Source organism: Corvus hawaiiensis, chromosome 40 (genome assembly GCF_020740725.1).
Source record: "Corvus hawaiiensis isolate bCorHaw1 chromosome 40, bCorHaw1.pri.cur, whole genome shotgun sequence".
NCBI classification, from domain to species: domain Eukaryota; kingdom Metazoa; phylum Chordata; class Aves; order Passeriformes; family Corvidae; genus Corvus; species Corvus hawaiiensis.
The window spans coordinates 67157-87713 of record NC_063252.1 but is presented as its reverse complement, the minus strand read 5'-3'; the positions used below and the strand labels follow the sequence as shown (position 1 = coordinate 87713).

Below are 20557 nucleotides of genomic sequence, written 5' to 3'. Positions count from 1 at the left end.
ACTCGTTTTGGCCAAAGATGGGGATTTTTCACGCGCTGGAATCGCCCGCCTTCCAAAACCCCGATTTTCTCCCAAAATGGCACCGCTTTTACCCTAAAACACTGATTTGCTCAAAAAAATTGGTTTGCCCCACCAAATTTCCCCGTTTTCCCAAAAAATGAGCCTTTTCCCACTCAAACGCACCCATTTCCCGCCAAAAAATGATTTCCGTGCTAAATTCCCATTTTTTCCCCAAAATTCCCCAATTTTTCCCCCCAAACCCCCCAATTTTCCCCAAAACCTCCAATTTTTCCCCGAAATCCCCCTTTTTTTACACAAAACCTACCATTTTTCCCCCAAAACCCCAGTTCTCCCCAAAAACCCCCAATTTTCCTCCAAACCCCAATTTTTTCCCCAAAAAACCCCAATTTTTCCCCAAATACCCAATTTTTCCACCAAAACCCCCAATTTTTCGCCAAAACCCCCCATTTTTCCCCCAAAACCCCCATTTTTCCCCAAAACCCCCCATTTTTTCCCCAATATCCCCATTTTTTTCCCCAAACACCCCATTTTTCCCCCCGAAACCACATTTTCCCAAAACCCCCGCAATTTCTTACCAAAATCCCCTGGGTTTTCCCCCCAAAACCCAATTTTCCCCCAAAACCCCCAAGTTTTCCCCCCAAAAACCCCAAGTTTTTTCCCCAACAACCCCAATTTTTCCCCAAAACCCCTAATTTTTCCCAAAACCCCCCGTTTTTCCCCCAAAAGCCCCGTTCCCCCCACGTCTCCCTCGTGCTCGCCGACGCCTCCAGCGCCTGTTACTGAACCCGGGGTTTTTTCCCCCAAAAATTTGCACTTTGGTCGAAGGAAATAAAAGAGTTGCAAAAAAACCAATCCCCGCTTGCCGCCGGAAAACTCCTTTTGTTGCTCAAAAAAAAACGGTTTTTCCCGGCAAAACGGACTCGTTTTGGCCAAAGATGGGGATTTTTCACGCGCTGGAATCGCCCCGCCTTCCAAAACCCCGATTTTCTCCCAAAATGGCACCGCTTTTACCCTAAAACACTGATTTGCTCGAAAAAATTGGTTTGCCCCACCAAATTTCCCCGTTTTCCCAAAAAATGAGCCTTTTCCCATTCAAACGCACCCATTTCCCGCCAAAAAATGATTTCCGTGCTAAATTCCCATTTTTTCCCCCAAAATTCCCCAATTTTTCCCCCCAAACCCCCCAATTTTCCCCAAAACCTCCAATCTTTTCCCCAAAATCCCCAGTTTTTTACACAAAAACTACTGTTTTTCTCCCCCAAACCCCAATTATCCTCAAAAACCCCAAGTCTTCCCCAAAATCCCCCATTTCTCCTTAAAAACCCCAAGTTTTCCCCCAAACCACCAATTTTTTCCCCAAAATTCCCCAATTTTCCCCCCAAACCCCCCAATTTTCCCCAAAACCTCCAATTTTTTCCCGAAATCCCCCATTTTTTACACAAAACCTACCATTTTTCCCCCAAAACCCCAGTTCTCCCCAAAAACCCCAATTTTTCGCCCAAACCACCAATTTTTTCCCCAAAAAGCCCCAATTTTTCCCCAAATCCCCAATTTTTTCCCAAAATCCCCCATTCTTTCCCCAAAAACTACTGCTTTTTCCCCAAAACCCCAATTCTCCCCAAAACCCCCAATTTTTTCCCCAAAAACCCCAATTTTTTACCCCAAACCCCCTTTTTTCCTTAAAAATCCCAATTTTTACTTAAAATCCCTATTTTCCGTCCAGAAACTTAATTTCTTCCCAAAATCCCCCATTTTCCCCCTAAAAACTCCCCATTTTCCCCCAAAAAACCTATTTTTCCCCAAATCACCAGTTTTTTACACAAAAACTACCATTTTCCCCCCAAAACCCCAATCCTCCCTCAAACCCCCAAGTTTTCCCCCCAAAACCCCCCTTTTTTTTCCTTAAAAATCCCCCATTTTTCCCCAAAATCCCCCGATTTTTCCCCCAAAACCCCAGTTTTTCCCCAAAAACCCCAATTTCTCCCCCAAACCCCCCATTTTTTCCCCAAAATCTCGTTTTTCCCCTCAAACCCCATTTTCCCCCAAAAAACCAATTTCTTCCCAAAAAATCCTCATTTTTCCACCCCCAAAGCCCCAATTTTCCCAAAACCCACCATTTTTCCCCAAAACCACTGGGTTTTTTCCCCCAAACCCCCAAATTTTCCCCAAAATCCAATTTTTTCCCCCAAATCCCAGTTTTTCCCCCAAATCCCCATTTTTCCCCCCAAACCTCCCCTCGTTCCCAAAAAATCCCAATTCCAGGCCTCGAAACCTTCCAAAAATCCCCGAAAATGGTCCAAAATCCCCAAAAATGGTCAAAAATCCCCAAAAATTGTCCAAAATGGTCAAAAATGGTCAAAAAAACCCCAAAAATGGTCAAACCCCCCCCAAATGGTCCAAAATCCCCCAAAATGGTCAAAAATACCCACAAACCTGTCCAAAATTGTCAAAAATGGTCCAAAAAATCCCAAAAATGGTCAAACCCCCCCCCAAATGGTCCAAAATCCCCAAAATTGTCAAAAATATACAAAAAGGGTCAACCCCCCCCCAAAATGGTCAAAAATCCCCCAAAATGGTCAACTCCCCCCAAAATGGTCAAAAATCCCCCAAAATGGTCAAAAATCCCCCAAAAATGGTCCAAAATCCCCCCAAATGATCCAAAATCCCCAAAAACGGTCAAAACCCCCCAAACCCCAGCAATAAAAGGAGTTTTTCCCCAAAAAGCGGCGTTCGGGGTTGCGGGGATTGGGAATTTTGGGGCGGGATCGGTGGATTTGGCGATTCCGCCTCCGAAATTCCCGTTATGACCCCAAATCGGGGGAAAACGCCCCAAATTCCCCCCCAAAACCCAAAACTCCTCCAATTCCGTCGTTTCCTCCCCAAAACGGCCCCAAATTCCCACTTTTTGCCCCCAAAGTTTTGCCTCCGTCCAATTCCCGGATTTCCGCCCAGAATTGCCCAAATTACCGGGATTTTTTTTGGGTCTAAAAGCTCCGATTTTGGGAAAAAAACGGGGGAGGGGGAGCCCTGAGGGGCCGCCAGGGGGCGCTCGGGGGAACCCCCCCAAATTTTGGGGTGAAAAATGGGGATTTTGGGGGTCAAACCCCGGGGGTTTTGGGGCGGAATTCCCGATTTTTTGGGGGTAAAATCCCGGATTTTGGGGCTGAAAACTCCGGGGGTTTTGGGGTAAAAGATCCCAAAATGACCAAATTTGGTCAAATCTTTAAATTTTGGGGTCAAATCTTTAAATTTTGAGGTAAAACCCCCAAATTTTTGGGTTCTGAGGCCAAAATTTGAGTTAAAATTCACAAATTTTGGGTTATGAGGCCAAATTTTGGGGTAAAACCCTCAAATTTTGGGTCAAACCCCCTGAATTCTGGGTTTTGAGGCCAAAATTGGGGTTAAAATTGAGGAATTTGGGGTTCTGAGGCCAAATTTTGGGGTAAACCCCTCCAATTTTGGGTCAAAACACCTGAATTGTGGGTTCAGAAGCCAAAATCGGGGTTAAAATTCATGAATTTTTGGTTCCAAGGCCAAATTTGGGGGTCAAAGCCCCAAATTTTGGGTCGAAACACCTGAATTTTGGTGTTTGAGGCCAAAATTGGGGTTAAAATTGAGGAATTTGGGGTTCTGAGGCCAAATTTTGGGGTAAACCCCTCCAATTTTGGGTCAAAACACCCGAATTGTGGGTTCCAAGGCCAAATTTTGGGGTAAAACACTCAAATTTTGGGTCAAAACCCCTGAAGTTTGCGTTCAGAAGCCAAAATCGGGGTTAAAATTCATGAATTTTTGGTTCCAAGGCCAAATTTGGGGGTCAAAGCCCCAAATTTTGGGTCAAAACACCTGAATTTTGGGTTTTGAGGCCAAAATTGGGGTTAAAATTCCAGAATTTTGGGTTCCAAGGCCAAATTTTGGGGAAAACCCCCCAAATTTTGGTGTTTGAGGCCAAAATTGGGGTTAAAATTGAGGAATTTGGGGTTCTGAGGCCAAATTTTGGGGTAAACCCCTCCAATTTTGGGTCAAAACACCTGAATTGTGGGTTCCAAGGCCAAATTTTGGGGTAAAACCCTCAAATTTTGGGTCCAAACCCCCCAATTTTTGGTTCCAAGGCCAAAATTGGGGTTAAAATTCCCGAATTTTGGGTTCCAAGGCCAAATTTTGGGGTAAAACCCCTCAAATTTTGGGGTTAAACCCCTCAAATTTGGGTCAAACCCCCTGAATTTTGAGTTCCGAGGCCCAATTTTGGGGTAAAACCCTCAAATTTTGGGTCCAAACCCCTCAAATTTTGCTCTAAGCTCCCCAAATTTTCGCTCGATTCCCCCGGATTTTTGGGTTAAAATCCCCAAATTCCCGTTTTTTTTCCCCAGCTCTCCTGGCCGGAGCCTCCCTGGAGGAGGACGAGGACCTGAACAACCTCTGGGCCACGGCCTCGACCTTCATCGTCCTCTTCATCCTCAGCCTCTTCTACAGCACCACCGTCACCCTCATCAAGGTACCGGCCCCAAAATCCCGCTTTTTCACCCCAAAACCCCGGATTCCCAAGTTCCAGCCCCAAAAATCCCATTTCCCCCCCATTTTACACCCCGAAAATCCCAATTTTTCTCCTGGTTTCGCACCTAAAAATTTTAAAGTTTCGCCTGGTTTTGCAGCCCCAAAAATCCCTTTTGTCGCCCCATTTTACACCCAAAAATCCCAAATTTTTGCTCCCGCTTTTACAGCTGGAAAAATCCCTTTTTCCCCTCCTCTTTTGGCACCCAAAAAATCCAAATTTTCCCCCGCTTTACACCCAAAAATTCCTGGTTTTCCATCAAGATCCCAATTTCCTCTCAATTTCCCCTAAAAAAACCCGATTTCCCCTAAAAAAATCCCAATTTCCCCTCAATTTCCCCTAAAAAAATTCCCAATTTCTCCTCAGTCATCCCTAAAATCCCAATTTTCCCTCAATTTCCCCTAAAAATTCCCAATTTCTCCTCAATCATCCCTAAACCCCCAATTTCCCCTCAAATTCCCCTAAAAATTCCCAATTTCCCGTTTCCCCTAAAAAATCCCGATTTCCCCTCAATTTCCCCTAAAAAACCCAAATTTCCCCTAAAAAAAAATCCCAATTTCTCCTCAGTCATCCCTAAAATCCCAACTTCCCCTCAATTTCCCCTAAAAAATCCCAATTTCCCCTCAATTTCCCCTAAAAATTCCCTATTTCCCCTCAATTTTCCCTAAAAAGCCTCAATTTCCCCATTTTTCCCAAAACCCCCCGATTTTCCCCCATTTCCCACCCCCCTCCTTCCCACCCCCCACCCTTCCCACAATTCCCCTCCCCCAAATCCCCCCCGAATTCCCGGAATTTCCCCCCAAATTTCCCCCATTGCCCAAAATCCCCTTTATTAACCCCATTTTTTTTTCTCCTCCCATTCCAGGTGAAATAAACCCAAAACCGACGGATTTCACCCCAAACCCGACGCCTCCTCCCCTCCCCCCGCCCCTGGAATTTCCCGGGAATGTTTCCCCTCCCCCACCTTGTAAATAACCCCCAAAAACCCCCAAAAATAAAGAATTCCCCCTTTTTTTACCAATTTCGGCCTTTTTTTTTCCCCTGCGGGATTTGAGGGAATTTTGGGGCAGTTTCGGGAAATTTTGGGGGGGATTTGGAGCAAATTTGGGGAGGTTTTGGGAGATTTTGGGGTCCTGGAAGGAATTTCGGGGTCCCTGGAGTAAATTTGGGGTGATTTGGGGGAAATTTGGGGAGGTTTGGGGAAATTTGGGGGTACTGGGAGGAATTTGGGACAATTTCCATAAATTTGGGGGTCCTGGGAGGAATTTGGGGTGATTTGGGGTCAATTTGGGGAGGTTTTAGCGAATTTCAGGGACTTTGGGGTGGTTTTAGCGAATTTTGGGGTTCTGGAGTAAATTTGGGGGGGTTTTGATGAATTTGGAGGATTTGAGTGAATTTCGGGGGATTCGGAGTAATTTTTTTAGGGTGCCACCAGGGGGCGCCCTCCTCGCAGGAGGAATTTTGGGGCTTCCCCCGCCCCCAAAATTGGGTGAAAACATCCCAAAATCGGCTCAAGACGCCCCAAACTTGGACCAAAATCCCACCAAATCGGATCCCAAACCCCCAAAATTTGGTTCAAACCAAATTTGGTTCAAAACCCCCCAAAATTGGGTCGAACCCCCCCCAAAATCTGGTTTTGAAACTGCCCAAATTTGGCCAAACCTTCCAAAATTGACCCGAAATCGCCCAAAATGGGATTAAAAAAAAATCCCCAAATTTGGGTCCAAAGCCCCAAAAATTTAATCAAGAACCCCCCCCCCCCCCAAAATTGGACCGAACTCCCCCAAAATTGGGGGCGAACCCCCCCGAAATCAAATTAAAAACCCCAAAATTGGGTCCAACCCCACGAAATTGGGTCCAAATCCCCCTAAATTGGGTCGGAAACCCCAAAATTGCCTCGAAACCCCCAAAATTTCACCAACCCCCCCCCCAGAATTGAAGAAAACCTCCCCAAAATGGATCGAAATCCTCAAAATTGGACCCAAAATCCCCCCCAGTTGGACCAAACCCCCCAAAACTGAATCAAACCCCCCAAAATCCACTCGAGCCCCCAAAATTGCCCCTAAATCTCCATTTTTAGTCAATTCGGGTCCAAAAATCGCCTGTTTCGGTCAATTTCCTGCAAATTCACTTTTCTCGGTGTTGTTTGGGCCTCGATTTTCTCACGGGAACTTTTTTGGGGTGAAACTCGAAGGTTTTGGGGTCGGGACAAACAGGAAACACCTGGAGGCCTCCCCGGGAGAGGATTTTGGGGTCAAACGGCGCCGCTTTGGGGTCAAAACCTCCCGAATTGAGTCATTTTGGGCCAAAAACGCCCCGAAAAAGGGGAAACGGAACAAAATTGACCAAAATCGGGAACTTTTGGGGTGAGAAAGGAGAAGTTTTTTCAAAGGGGGGGGATGGGGAAGGGGGAGAGCTTCGAGTTTTGGGTGATTTTGGGTGAATTTTGCAGCTTTCTGGGGCCCTTTCGAGGGAATTTGGGGCGATTTCGGGGAGGTTTTTTTTGGGGGGGAAAAGGGGGTTTCGGGGTGGTTTTAAGGGAAATTGGGGTTTTTTGGAGGTTCTTGGGATTTTTGGGGAGACCCGAAGGGAAATTCGGGGATTTCTTTGGGATTTGTGGGAATTTTCGGAGGAGAAACGGGGAGAAATCGGGGTTGGGGGGTTTTTTGGGATGATTGACGGGAATTTTGGGGTGATTTCGGCAGGAATTGGGCGCTTTTTGGACTTTGTGTGGAATTTTGGGGCGATGGAGCCGTAAAAACAGGGAGGATTCGGGGGAAACCGGGAATTCCTGGCAAAGAAGGATTTCTTGGGGAAAAAAGCGGGATTTCGAGGCGATTCGTGGGAATTCTCACGGGAGAAAATGGGGGGAAAACGGGGATTTTGGTGATGCGGGGGTTTTCCTTCGGGAAACCGGGAATTTCCGCCGCTTCCCGCCGATTTCGGGCGAAAAAACCGGGATTTTTGGCAGAAAACCGAGAATTCCGACGCCGGGCCGCGGCTCCGAACACCCAAAACTCGACTTTATTACCCCAAAAACCTCCCCAACCCCCTCCCCTCCCCCATCGGCGGCCAAGGTCGACCCGAGGTCGGCGTCTTCTCCTTCCTCGACCTCACAGCACCTGCGGAGACGCCGAGATTTGCATAAATCTGCATAAAGCCGCGGGGATTTGCATGAGATTTGCATAATCACCTTGAAGAGGGTGACGCCGGTGCTGTAGAAGAGGCTGAGGAGGAAGAGGACGATGAAGGTCCCCGAGGTCCAAAGGTCCGAATCCTCCGGCTCCGGCTCCGGCTCCGACCCCACCACGATGCAGACGGGGGGAAAATCTGGGGGGAAATCTGGGGAGAAACGGGGAGAAATTGGGAAAAAAACGGGAAAAAACGTGAGAAAACCACCGAAAGAAAGAGAAGACGACAAAAATATCCCATTTTTGGCCCCTTTTTGGAGCCAGTTTGGGGTCGGGAGTTGAAGGGTTGGGGGCAGAGGAGGTGAAAATTGAGGTTTTTTGGGAATTTGGAGCTTTTCCCCACGGATTCTGACCCAAAGCTGAGGATTTGGGGTGGGAGGATGAAAAAATGATCATTTGGGACCATCTGGGACCATTTTCAACCCGATTTTTGCCCCCAAATCCAAGCATTTCTGGGGGACCGAGCCCAAAATCACCGTTTTTCACTCGGTTTCACCCACTTTTCAGCATTTTCCACCCAATTCCTGCCCCAAGCCCAAGCCACCGTGAGGATTTTTCGTTTCCCGTCCCGAAAGCCCCAAAATTTCCACCCCAAATTCCCTCCTGCCCCATCCCCCCTGCGCTGCGACCCCCCAAATCCACGTTTCCCTGCCAAAATCCACCTTTTCCCCCCAAAATCCAGGAGTTTTTGTCCGAAATCTCCCCTTTCCCTCCCAAAAATCCCGATTTTCCTCCAAATCCACGTTTTCCCCCCCTTAATCCCACGTTTTTCCTCCCCAAAATCCAGGAATTCCACCCCCGAAAGCTCTGTTTCTCTCCCCAAATCCACCTTTGCCTTCCAAAATCCTCCTTTTCTCCCCCCAAACCCACCAAATCCAGGGAATCCACCCCAAAAAACCCCTTTTCCCCCCCCTAAAACCTGGCAAAGCCCCCTTGCCCTCTCGAAATCTGCCAGTTTCACCCCAAAACCCCCCAAAACCACATCCCCGCCCCCCAAAAAAAGAGGGCAAAAAATCCACCAAAAAATCCACCAATTTCGCCCCAAAACTCCCCTCAAAAAAAGCCAAAAAAAACCCACCAAAAAGCCACGAAAAATCCACCAAAAAAACCCCAACACCCCCCAAGAAAACAAAAAAACCCCCACCAAAATTCCACCTAAAATCCACCTAAAATCTACCTAAAATCCACCTAAAATCCACCTAAAATCCCCCAATTTCACCCCAAAACCCCCCCAAAGAAACCACCAAAAACCCACCAATTTTGGCCCAAAATCCCCCAAAAAACCACCAAAAATCCACCAAAAATCTTCCGATTTCTCCCCAAAAAACCCAAAAAAACCCCAAAAAAATCCACCAGAAATCCTCCAATTTCACCCAAAACTCCCCCCCAAAACCCCCCAAAAACCCCCAAAACCCCCCCAACCCCCCAAAACCCCCCCAAACCCCCCAAAATCCTCCAATTTCGCTCCAAAATCCCCCAAAAAACCAGCAAAAATCCACCAAAAATTCACGAAAAATCCACCTCAAATCCTCCAATTTCTCCCCAAAACCCCCCCAAAAGAACCCAAAAGCCCCCAAAAATCCTCCGATTTCTCCCCAATCCCCCCAAAAAACTGCAAAAAAAACACCAAAAAACCCACCAGAAACCCCTCAAAAATCCTCCAATTTCACTGAAACCCCCCCCAAAAAACCCCCAAAAATCCACCAAAATCCTCCGATTTCACCCCAAACCCCCCTAAAAAACCCCAAAACCTCCCAAAAATCCTCCGATTTCTCCCCCAAACCCCCCTAAAAACCACCGAAAGAACCACCAAAAAACCCCCAAAAACTCTCAGATTTCACCCAAAACCCCCCCCAAAAAACCCAACCCCCCCAAAACCCCCCAAAATCCTGATTTCTCTCCAAAATCCACCAAAAAACCCGCCAAAAAACCCCAAAAATCCCCCTCAAATCCTCCGATTTCTCCCAAAACCCCCCAAAAAACCCTTAAAACATCCACCTAAAACCCCTCCAGTTTCACCCAAAACCCCCCAAAAAACCCCCAAAACCACCCAAATTCCTCCAATTTCTCTCCCAAATTCCCCCCCCAAATTCACCAAAAATCCACCTCAAATCCTCCGATTTCTCCCAAAACCCCCCAAAAATACCCCAACCCCCCCCAAAACCCCCAAATTTCCCCAAAACCCCCCCAAAAATCCTCTGATTTCTCTCCAAAATCCACCAAAAAACCACCAAAAAAACCACCAAAAATCCACCTAAAATCCTCAAATTCACCCCCAAAACCCCCTGAAAAAAAAACCAAGAACCCCCAAACCCCCCAAAAATTCATCAAAATCTACCTCAAATCCTCCGATTTCTCCCAACCCCCCCAAAAAACCCTAAAAATCCACCTAAAACCCCTCCAATTTCACCCCAAAACCCCCCAAAAAAACCCCAAACCACCCCAAACCCCCCCAAAACCCCCCAAAAAACCCCAAAACCACCCAAATTCCTCCAATTTCTCTCCAAATCCCCCCCCCCAAATTCACCAAAAAATCCACCTCAAATCCTCCGATTTCTCCCAAAACCCCCCAAAAATACCCCAACCCCCCCCAAACCCCACAAAAACCCCAAACCCCCTCCAAAACCCCCCAAAAATCCTGATTTCTCTCCAAAATCCACCAAAAAACCACCAAAAAACCACCAAAAATCCACCTCAAATCCTCAAATTTCGCTGAAAACTCCCCCCCAAAAACCCCAAATTCCACCAAAACCCCACAAAAGCCCCCCAAAACCACCAAAAATCTTCCGATTTCTCTCCAAACCCCCCCTAAAAAACCACCAAAAAAACCCCCAAAAACTCTCCGATTCCACCCAAACCACCCCCAAAACCCCCCCCAAAACCACCAAAACGCCTCGGTTTCTCTTTCCTCTCCGCTTTATTGCCGCCCCACTCCCGCGCCGAGCCCTCAGTAGCAGACGACGTCCGAGTCCGCCAGCACCACGGAGACGTTGACGTTGGCCGGCCGCGCGGCGCCCGAGCGGTCCAAGCTCCGCTGGACGAACTTCATGGCCGCGCCGTCGTGGCCGACCACGCAGGTGAAGACGTCGCCGCGCCGCCACTGCTCGGCCGGCACGGCCAGCTTGGAGTAGGCCGAGAAGGTGCCGGCGGCGCCGTCGCTCTCGGGGGCCGAAGACGGAGTACTGGCCCGCGGCCACCGGCGCGTCCTGGTGAGTCCAGGTGATGAGGATGTCCCGCGGCGAGAAGCCGCTGGCCAGGCAGGTGAGCGTGGCCGTCTCCTGCAGCGCCAGCTCCTCCGGCGGCGGCGGGAAGACGAAGACCTTGGGAGCCACGGCGGCGACGGCTGCGGGGAGGGAGGGGAGGGCGAGGGGTCAAGGAGGGGTTTGGGAGGGGTCCTGGGAAGGGCGGGATGGTCCCGGTTGGGTTCCCAGGAAGGGCGGGATGGTCCCAGTTGGGTTTCCCAGTTGGGTTCCCAGTAAGGGTAGGATGGTCCCCGGTTGGGTTCCCAGGAAGAGTGGGATGGTCCCGGTTGGGTTCCCAGGAAGGGCGGGATGGTCCCAGTTGGGTTTCCCAGTTGGGTTCCCAGTAAGGGTAGGATGGTCCCGGTTGGGTTCCCAGGAAGGGCGGGATGGTCCCAGTTGGGTTTCCCAGTTGGGTTCCCAGTAAGGGTAGGATGGTCCTGGTTGGGTTCCCAGTAAGGGTGGGATGGTCCCAGTTGGGTTCCCAGTTGGGTCTCCCAGTAAGGGCAGGATGGTCCCGGTTGGGTCTCCCAGTTGGGTTCCCAGTAAGGGTAGGATGGTCCCGGTTGGGTTCCCAGGAAGGGGCGGGATGGTCCCAGTTGGGTTCCCAGTTGGGTCTCCCAGTTGGGTCTCCCAGTAAGGGCAGGATGGTCCCAGTTGGGTTTCCCAGTTGGGTCTCCCAGTAAGGGCAGGATGGTCCCAGTTGGGTCTCCCAGTTGGGTTCCCAGTAAGGGCAGGATGGTCCCAGTTGGGTCTCCCAGTTGGGTCTCCCAGTAAGGGTAGGATGGTCCCGGTTGGGTTTCCCAGTTTGGGTCTCCCAGTTGGGTCTCCCAGTAAGAGCGGGATGGTCCCGGTTGGGTTCCCAGTAAGGCTGGGATGGTCCCGGTTGGGTTTCCCAGTTGGGTCTCCCAGTTGGGTTCCCAGGAACGGTGGGACGGTCCCAGTAGGATTCCCAGTTGGGTCTCCCAGTAAGGGCAGGAAGGTCCCAGTTGGGTCTCCCAGTTGGGTTCCCAGTAAGGGTAGGATGGTCCCAGTTGGGTTCCCAGGAAGGGGGGGATGGTCCCAGTTGGGTTCCCAGGAAGGGCGGGATGGTCCCGGTTGGGTTTCCCAGTTGGGTCTCCCAGTAAGGGCAGGATGGTCCCGGTTGGGTCTCCCAGTTGGCCAAACCATTCCCAGTAGACTGGTCCCAGTTGGGTTCCCAGTAAGGGCGGGATGGTCCCGGTTGGGTTTCCCAGTTGGGTCTCCCAGTAAGGGCGGGATGGTCCTGGTTGGGTTCCCAGTTGGGTCTCCCAGTTAGGTTCCCAGTAAGGGCAAGATGCTCCCAGTTGGGGTTCCCAGTTGGGTTCCCAGTAAGGCTGGGATGGTCCCGGTTGGGTCTCCCAGTTGGGTCTCCCAGTTGGGTCTCCCAGTAAGGGCCAGGATGGTCCCAGTTGGGTCTCCTAGTTGGCCAAACCATTCCCAGTAGACTGGTCCCAGTTGGGTTCCCAGTAAGGGCAGGACAGTCCTGGTTGGGTTTCCCAGTAAGGGCGGGATGGTCCCAGTTGAGGTTCCAGTTGGGTTCCCAGTAAGGGCAGGACACTCCCAGTTGGGTTCCCAGTAAGGGCGGGACGGTCCCAGGTTGGGGCTCCCAGTAGGGGCAGGATGTTCCCAGTTGGGTTCCCAGTTGGTTCTCCCGGTTGGCCAAACTGTTCCCAGTAGACTGGTCCCAGTTGGGGTTCCCAGTAAGGGCAGGATGCTCCCAGTTGGGTTCCCAGTTGGGTCTCCTAGTGGGGTTCCCAGTTGGCCAAACCATTCCCAGTAGACCGGTCCCAGTTGGGTCTCCCAGTAGATCAAACCATTCCCAGTTGGGTTCCCAGTTGGGGATCCCAGTAGATCAGACCGTCCCCAGTTGTCCAGACCATTCCCAGTTGACTCTCCCAGTAGGTTTCACCATTCCCAGTTTGGATCCCAGTTGACCGGACCATTCCCAGTTGGGTCTCCCAGTGGGGTTCCCAGTTGGCCAAACCATTCCCAGTAGACTGGTCCCAGTTGGCATTCCCAGTTGACCGGACCATTCCCAGTTGACTCTCCCAGTTGACCGGACCATTCCCAGTTTGGATCCCAGTTGACCTCGTCATTCCCAGTTTAGATCCCAGTTGACTGGACCATTCCCAGTTGGATCCCAGTTGACCGGACCATTCCCAGTTGGGTCTCCCAGTAGGTTTCACCATTCCCAGTTGGGTCTCCCAGTTGACCGGACCATTCCCAGTTGGATCCCAGTTGACCGGACCATTCCCAGTTGCCCAGACTCTTCCAGTTGACCGTTCCCAGTTGGGTCTCCCAGTAAGACCAGTGTCTTCCGGTTGATCACTCCCAGTAAGACCAGACCATTCCCAGTTGACCAAGCTCTTCCAGCTGACCGTTCCCAGTTGATTCCCAGTTGACCAGTCCAGTCCCAGTTGACTCCCAGTAAGACCAGTGTCTTCCAGTCGACCATCCCAGTATAGACCAGACCTTTCCCAGTTGACCAAACTCTTCCAGTTGACTTTCCCAGTAGGACCAGTTGGGTCTTCCAGTAGCCTCCCAGTACAGACCAGTATCCTCCCAGTACAGACCAGTAACGTCCCAGTACAGACCAGTAACGTCCCAGTAAGGTCACCCTGACCCTCCCCAAACTGGGAATTCCGACCACAAACTGGGAACAACGACCCCAAACTGGGAATCCCGGACCCCAAACTGGGAATTCCAACCCCAAACTGGGAATCCAGAGCCCAAACTGGGAACAACGACCCCAAACTGGGAATCCGGACCCCAAACTGGGAATCCGGACCCCAAACTGGGAACAACGATCCCAAACTGGGAATCCTGGACCCCAAACTGGGAATCCTGACCCCAAACTGGGAATCCAGAGCCCAAACTGGGAATCCCGACCCCAAACTGGGAATCCCGACCCCAAACCTTCCAATTCCGACCCCAAAACGAGGAATTTCCTTAAAACCAGGACTAACCGCCTAAAAACCGGGACCAACTTCCTCCAACGTGGGAATTTCGACCCCAAACCCCCTCAAAACGCCTCAAAAACGCCCCAAAACCCCTCAAAAATGCCGCGATCTTCCCCAAAACGCCTCAAAACGCCCCAAGACCCCCTCAAACCTCCTCAAACCCCTCAAAACACCTCAAAACGCCCCAAAATGTCCCAAACTCCTCCAAAACGCCTCCAAACCCCCTCAAAACACCTCAAAACGCCCCAAAACACCTCAAAACACCTCAAAACGCCTCGAAACCGCCTTAAAAAAAACCCTCAAAACCCCCTAAAAATGCCCCGAAACCCCCTCAAAACACCTCCAAAACGCCTCAAAACACCTCAAAACGCCCCAAAATGTCCCAAACTCCTCCAAAACGCCTCAAAACACCCCCAAAACCCCCCAAAACCCCCTGAAAAACGCCTCAAAACGCCTCGAAACCTCCTTAGAAAAAACCCCTCAAATCGCCTCCAAAACCTGTGAAAACGCCCCCAAACGCCCTCAAAACGCCCTCAAAACACCTCAAAACGCCCCAAAATGTCCCAAACTCCTCCAAAACGCCTCCAAAACGCCTCAAAAACGCCTCAAAACGCCTCGAAACCGCCTTAAAAAAAACCCTCAAAACCCCCTCACAACCCCCTTAACAAAACCCCCTCAAAACGCCTCCAAAACGCCTCAAAACACCCCAAAACGCCCCAAAACACCTCAAAACGCCCCAAAATGTCCCAAACCCCCCCAAAACGCCCCAAAACACCTCAAAACGCCTCAAAACACCTCAAAACGCCCCAAAATGTCCCAAACTCCTCCAAAACGCCTCCAAAACACCTCAAAACCCCCTGAAAACGCCCCAAAACAGCTCAAAACCCCTCAAACCCCCTCGAAACCTCCTTAAAAAAAAACCTCAAAACCCCCTAAAAATACCCCAAACCCCCTCAAAACACCTCAAAACGCCCCAAAATGTCCCAAACTCCTCCAAAGCGCCTCAAAAACACCTCAAAACACCTCAAAACTCCCCAAAATGCCCCAAACTCCTCCAAAGCGCCTCAAAACACCTCAAAACACCTCAAAACGCCTCGAAACCTCCTTAAAAAAACCCCTCAAAACCCCCTCAAAACCGCCTTAAAAAACCCCCTCAAAACGCCCCAAAATGTCCCAAACTCCTCCAAAGCGCCTCAAAACACCTCAAAACACCTCGAAACCTCCTTAAAAAAACACCCTCAAAACCCCCTCAAAACACCTCAAAACCCCCTCAAAACCGCCTTAAAAACCCCCCTCAAAACACCTCAAAACGCCCCAAAACCCCTCAAAACGCCCCAAAATGCCCCAAACTCCTCCAAAACGCCTCCAAAACGCCTCAAAACGCCTCAACCCCCCCCAAAACGCCCCAAAACCCCCCAAAACCCCCCCCCAAACCCCCCCCGTCCCCCCGCTCACCCGGTGTCCTTGCGCACGCTGCGGCGCAGCGGCTCGGCCGCGCCCAGGTCGGTCACGGTGACGGTGCAGGTGAACTCCTCGCCGGCGTTCCAGTCCTCGGCGCAGATGCGCAGGAAGCTCCGCACCGCGAAGAGCCCGTTGGGCAGCTCCTGGTGGCCGCCGGCCACCACCTCGGCCGGCGCGCCCGACGAGCGGCTCCAGGTGAACTTGGCCTCGGGCGACTTGAGGTTGGTGGCCACGCAGGTGAGGTTGGGGCTCGCCGACAGGTACAGGTCGCTCAGGGACGGCGGGCAGCAGCGCCAGCGAGGGGGAGGGCTTGGGGCCTGCGCGGGGAGGGGGGTTTTGGGTGTGAAAAATGGGGATTTTGGGGGTTTTTTTTTGGGGTGGGAAATGGGGGGTTTTGGGGGGGGGAAATGGGGTGGGAAATGGGGGGGGTTTGGGGTGGGAAATGGGGATTTTTGGGGTAGAAAATGGGGGGTTTGGGGTGGGAAATGGGGAGTTTGGGGTGAAAACCGGGGAGTTTGGGGTGAAAACTGGGGATTTGGGGTGAAAAATGGGGATTTCGGGGGATTTTTAAGGAAAAATGGGGGGTTTGGGGTGAAAAATGGGGATTTTGGGGTTTTTTTTTCTGGGAAAAATGGGGATTTTGGGAGCAGAAATGGGGATTTTGGGGTGGAAAATGGGGGATTTGGGGTGGAAAATGGGGAGTTTGGGGGTTTGGGGGTGAAAAATGAGGAGTTCGGGGGTCTTCTTAAGGAAAAATGGGGGTTTGGGGTGAAAAATGGGGAGTTTCGGTGGAAAATGGGGGGTTTTGGGGATTTGTTAAGGGAAAATGGGGGTTTGGGGTGAAAAATGGGGAGTTTGGGGTGAAAATGGGGATTTGGGGGGTTTTAGTGGTGAAATGTGGTTCTGGGGTGAAAAATGGGGATTTTGGGGTTTTGTTAAGGAAAAATGGGGAGTTTGGGAGTTTTGGGGTAAAAAATGAGGATTTTGGGGGTTTTTTGGGGGGTGAAATGTGGTTTTGGGGGTGAAAAACGGAGATTTGGGGTGTAAAATGGGGATTTTGGGGTGAAAAAGGGGTATTTTGGGATATTTTAGCGGTGAAATGAGGTTTCGGGGTAAAAAAAACGGGGATTTTGGGGGTGAAAGAAGAGGATCTGGGGGATTTTTCAGGGGAAAATGGGGATTTTTTGGGGTGGAAAACGGGCAGTTTGGGGGGTTCTGGGGGGCCGAAATTCCGCCCGATCCCCACCCGACCCTTTACACTTCCCCCCAAAACCGCCCGAGATGGCTGGAATCCCTCCCGGAACGGCCCGAAAAGCGCCGAAATCGCCCCAAACCTGAGCAGTAGGTGCTGATGGAGGCCTCCTGGGGCTTTTTCACCCGCGGGTGCTGCGCCTGGCAGGTGTAGGTGGCCCCCCCGTTCCACTGGCTGCGGGTGACGTTGGCGTGGCTACTGAGGGTCAGCGAGCCGTCGCCGTCCTCGCGGCAGGTGGAGGTGGTGGCCGGCAGCTGGGTGGTGACGTTGTTGACCAGCCAGGTGACGGTGACGTCTTCGGCGCCGTGGCCGCGCACCTGGCACAGCAGGAACACCTTGTCCTCGTCGGGGTGGGCCAGGTTGGGGTCGCTCAGGAGGGACACGGAGAAGCTGGGTATGCGACAGCAGGAATCTTCACCTGAGGGGCACGGAGTCAGGGTTGGGGTTGAGGAGATGAAATTGGCCAGAATTGACCCAAAAATCGCGGCCGGGAGGACCCAAAAATTCGTCCGAACGGACCCAAAAGATCCCATCCAGGTGGAGCCAAAATTCGTCCGAATGGATGCAAAAAACCCCATCCAGGTGGGTTAAGAATTCATCCAAAAAGACCCAAAAAATCCCAGCCAGGTGGAGCCAAAATTCATCCGAATGGACCCAAAAAATCCCATCCAGGTGGGTTAAGAATTCATCCAAAAAGACCCAAAAAATCCCAGCCAGGTGGAGCCAAAATTCATCCGAATGGACCCAAAACATCCCATCCAGGTGGGTTAAGAATTCATCCAAAAAGACCCAAAAAATCCCAGCCAGGTGGAGCCAAAATTCGTCCGAATGGACTCAAAAAATCCCATCCAGGTGGGTTAAGAATTCATCCAAAAAGACCCAAAAGATCCCATCCAGGTGGAGCCAAAATTCATCCGAATGGACCTAAAAAATCCCATCCAGGTGGGTTAAGAATTCATCCAAAAAGACCCAAAAGATCCCATCCAGGTGGAGCCAAAATTCGTCCGAATGGACCCAAAAAATCCCATCCAGGGGGATTAAGAATTCATCCAAAAAGACCCAAAAAATCCCATCCAGGTGGAGCCAAAATTCGTCCGAATGGACCCAAAAGATCCCATCCAGGTGGAGCCAAAATTCGTCCGAATGGACCCAAAAAATCCCATCCAGGTGGGTTAAGAATTCATCCAAAAAGACCCAAAAAATCCCAGCCAGGTGGAGCCACTGAGTGCCCACTGAGTGACCCCGAGTGTCCACCAAGTGACCACCCAGGTGACCACCGTGTGCCCACCGAGTGCCCACGGAGTGACCCCTGAGTGACCACCAAGTGCCCACCGAGTGACCACTGAGTGCCCACTGAGTAACCCCCAAGTGACCCCCCAGGTGACCACCGAGTGACCACCGAGTGCCCACCGAATGCCCACCGAGTGACCACTGCACGACCCCTGAGTGACCCCCCTCAGGTGACCACTGAGTGACCCACCCAGGTGACCACCGTGTGCCCACTGAGTGCCCACTGAGTGCCCACGGAGAGACCACTGAGTGACCATTGAGTGACCCCTGAGTGACCACCAAGTGCCCACAGAGTGACCACTGAGTGCCCACGGAGAGACCCCTGAGTGACTCCTGAGTGACCCCTGAGTGCCCACTGAGTGACCCCTGAGTGACCCCTGAGTGACCACTGAGTGCCCACGGAGAGACCACCCAGGTGACCACCGAGTGCCCACTGAGTGCCCACGGAGAGACCACTGAGTGACCCCTGAGTGACCCCTGAGTGACCACTGAGTGCCCACGGAGAGACCACCCAGGTGACCACCGCGTGCCCACTGAGTGCCCACCGAGTGCCCACCGAGTGACCACTGCATGACCCCTGAGTCACCCCCCTCAGGTGACCACCGTGTGCCCACCGAGTGCCCACTGAGTGCCCACAGAGAGACCACCGAGTGCCCACTGAGTGACCCCGAGTGCCCACCAAGTGACCACCCAGGTGACCCCTGAGTGACCCCCCGAGTGACCGCCGCCGCTCACCTTTGATGTCCTTGGTGAAGCTGCTGCCCCGGTGCTGCACCCCGGCACTGGAACGTCTTTTCCTCCACCTGCGCCGTGGGCAGGGTCACTCCGGAGCTGAGGCCGAAGCGGCCGGAGCCCATCGAGACCACCGGGAAGGTCCTGGAGTGGCCGTTGGCCGCGCTGTCCCAGGAGATCTCGGCCGGCAGCGGGAAGAAGCCGGAGGCCAAGCAGCCGAAGGTCACCTGCTCCTCGCAGTCCTCGTAGGAGAACAGCGGGAACAAAGTGGGGGAGTGGGCGGACTCTGAGGGGGGAGGAGGGAGCTCATTAGCATAGAGGAGGACACGCCCCACTCATAGGGAAAAAAACCCGCTCGAAAATGTCCAAAAACACCCAAAAAACAAAAAAAAACCCCACAAAGAAGGGATCCAAGATGGCGGAGCAATGGGCACAAAATGGCGGGAAAAGGGAAAATGAGGGGTGGGAGGGGTTGATTTGGAGGGAAAGAGGCCTCATTAGCGTAGAGGAGACCACGCCCAGTCAGGGAGAAAAAACCCCCGCTCGAAAACGCCCAAAACCACCCAAAAAACAAAAAAAAAACCCCAAAATGACCCCAAAATGAAGGGATCCAAGATGGCGGAGGAAACGGGCACAAAATGGCAGGAAAAGGGAAAATGATGGGAAAATGAAGGGTGGGAGGGGTTGATTTGGAGGGAAAGGGGCCTCATTAGCATAGAGGAGACCACGCCCAGTCATGGGGAAAAAAAACCGACTCGAAAACGCCCAAAAACACCCAAAAAAAACCCCAAAATGACCCCAAAATGAAGGGATCCAAGATGGCGGCAAACCAGGCACAAAATGGCGGGAAAACGAGGGCAGGTGGGCGTGGCTTCCGTGGCCCCTCATTAGCATATCCGAGACCTCGCCCGAGCCTGGGAAACGACAAAAAACCCAAAAAACCCCAAAATTGCCCCGAAAAAACCTCGAAAAACAACAGCAGGAAATCGCGGTTTTGGGGGAGGCCACGCCCTGTCTGGGAGTGACGTCATGGGTGACGTCACCCTGGCCACGCCCCACCCTCCCCCCACCAAAGGGGCTACAGGTTGGGCTAGGCTCCAGGTGGGTTTTGGGGAGAATTTGGGCGATTTTGGGGCTTTTTGGGTTTTAGAGGTTTAGGCTCGGTTGTAGGGTAATTTGGGGAGATTTGGGGGCATTTTAAGGAGTTCCTGGGCTTAAACTCGGTCCTAAAAAATCCTCACCTGGTCTGGGGTCACCTGAGGGAATTTGGGGTAAGTTTGGTGAATTTTGGGGTGAATTTTGGAGATTTTGAGATTTTTTAGAGCTTTAGGCTCAGTTTTAGGGTGGTTTGGGGAGATTTGGGGACTTAAACTCGGTCCTAAAAATCCTCACCTGGTCTGGGGTCACCTGAGGAATTTTGGGGTAAATTTTGTGAATTTTGGGGTGAATTTTGGAGATTTTGGGGTCTTTTAAAAATTTAGGCTCAGTTTAAGACTCGTTTTGGGGAGATTTTGGGGGTTTTGGGGGGGTTGCTGGGCTTAAACTCGATCCTAAAAAATCCTCACCTGGTCTGAGGTCACCTGAAGGAATTTGGGGTAAGTTTGGTGAATTTTGGGGTGAATTTGGGGCTTTTTGGGTGATTTAGGGTGGTTTTAGAGCTTTAGGCTCGGTTTTAGGGTGGTTTGGGGAGATTTGGGGACTTAAACTCGATCCTAAAAATCCTCACCTGGTCTGGGATCACCTGAGGGAATTTGGGGTAAATTTTGTGAATTTGGGGCTTTTTGGGTGATTTGGGGCGATTTTAGAGCCTTAGGCTCGGTTTTAGGGTGGTTTGGGGAGAT

General features: G+C 51.5%; 1 long non-coding RNA gene and 1 gene segment (V, D, J or C); one reads left to right on the top strand and one right to left on the bottom strand.

Moving 5' to 3' along the window:
- The first annotated feature begins 3608 nt into the window (after positions 1 to 3608).
- LOC125319293 lies at positions 3609 to 5587 on the top strand. Its single transcript, XR_007200649.1, has 2 exons — positions 3609 to 4513; positions 5436 to 5587. It is a non-coding gene; the product is annotated as an uncharacterized LOC125319293 (long non-coding RNA).
- A 5072-nt stretch (positions 5588 to 10659) lies between these two features.
- On the bottom strand, positions 10660 to 19610 carry LOC125319284. The segment is given in 6 exon segments: positions 10660 to 11104; positions 15438 to 15759; positions 16777 to 17112; positions 18720 to 18804; positions 18851 to 19002; positions 19547 to 19610. Coding segments are annotated over 6 exon segments (1355 nt in total).
- Positions 19611 to 20557: the final 947 nt, after the last annotated feature.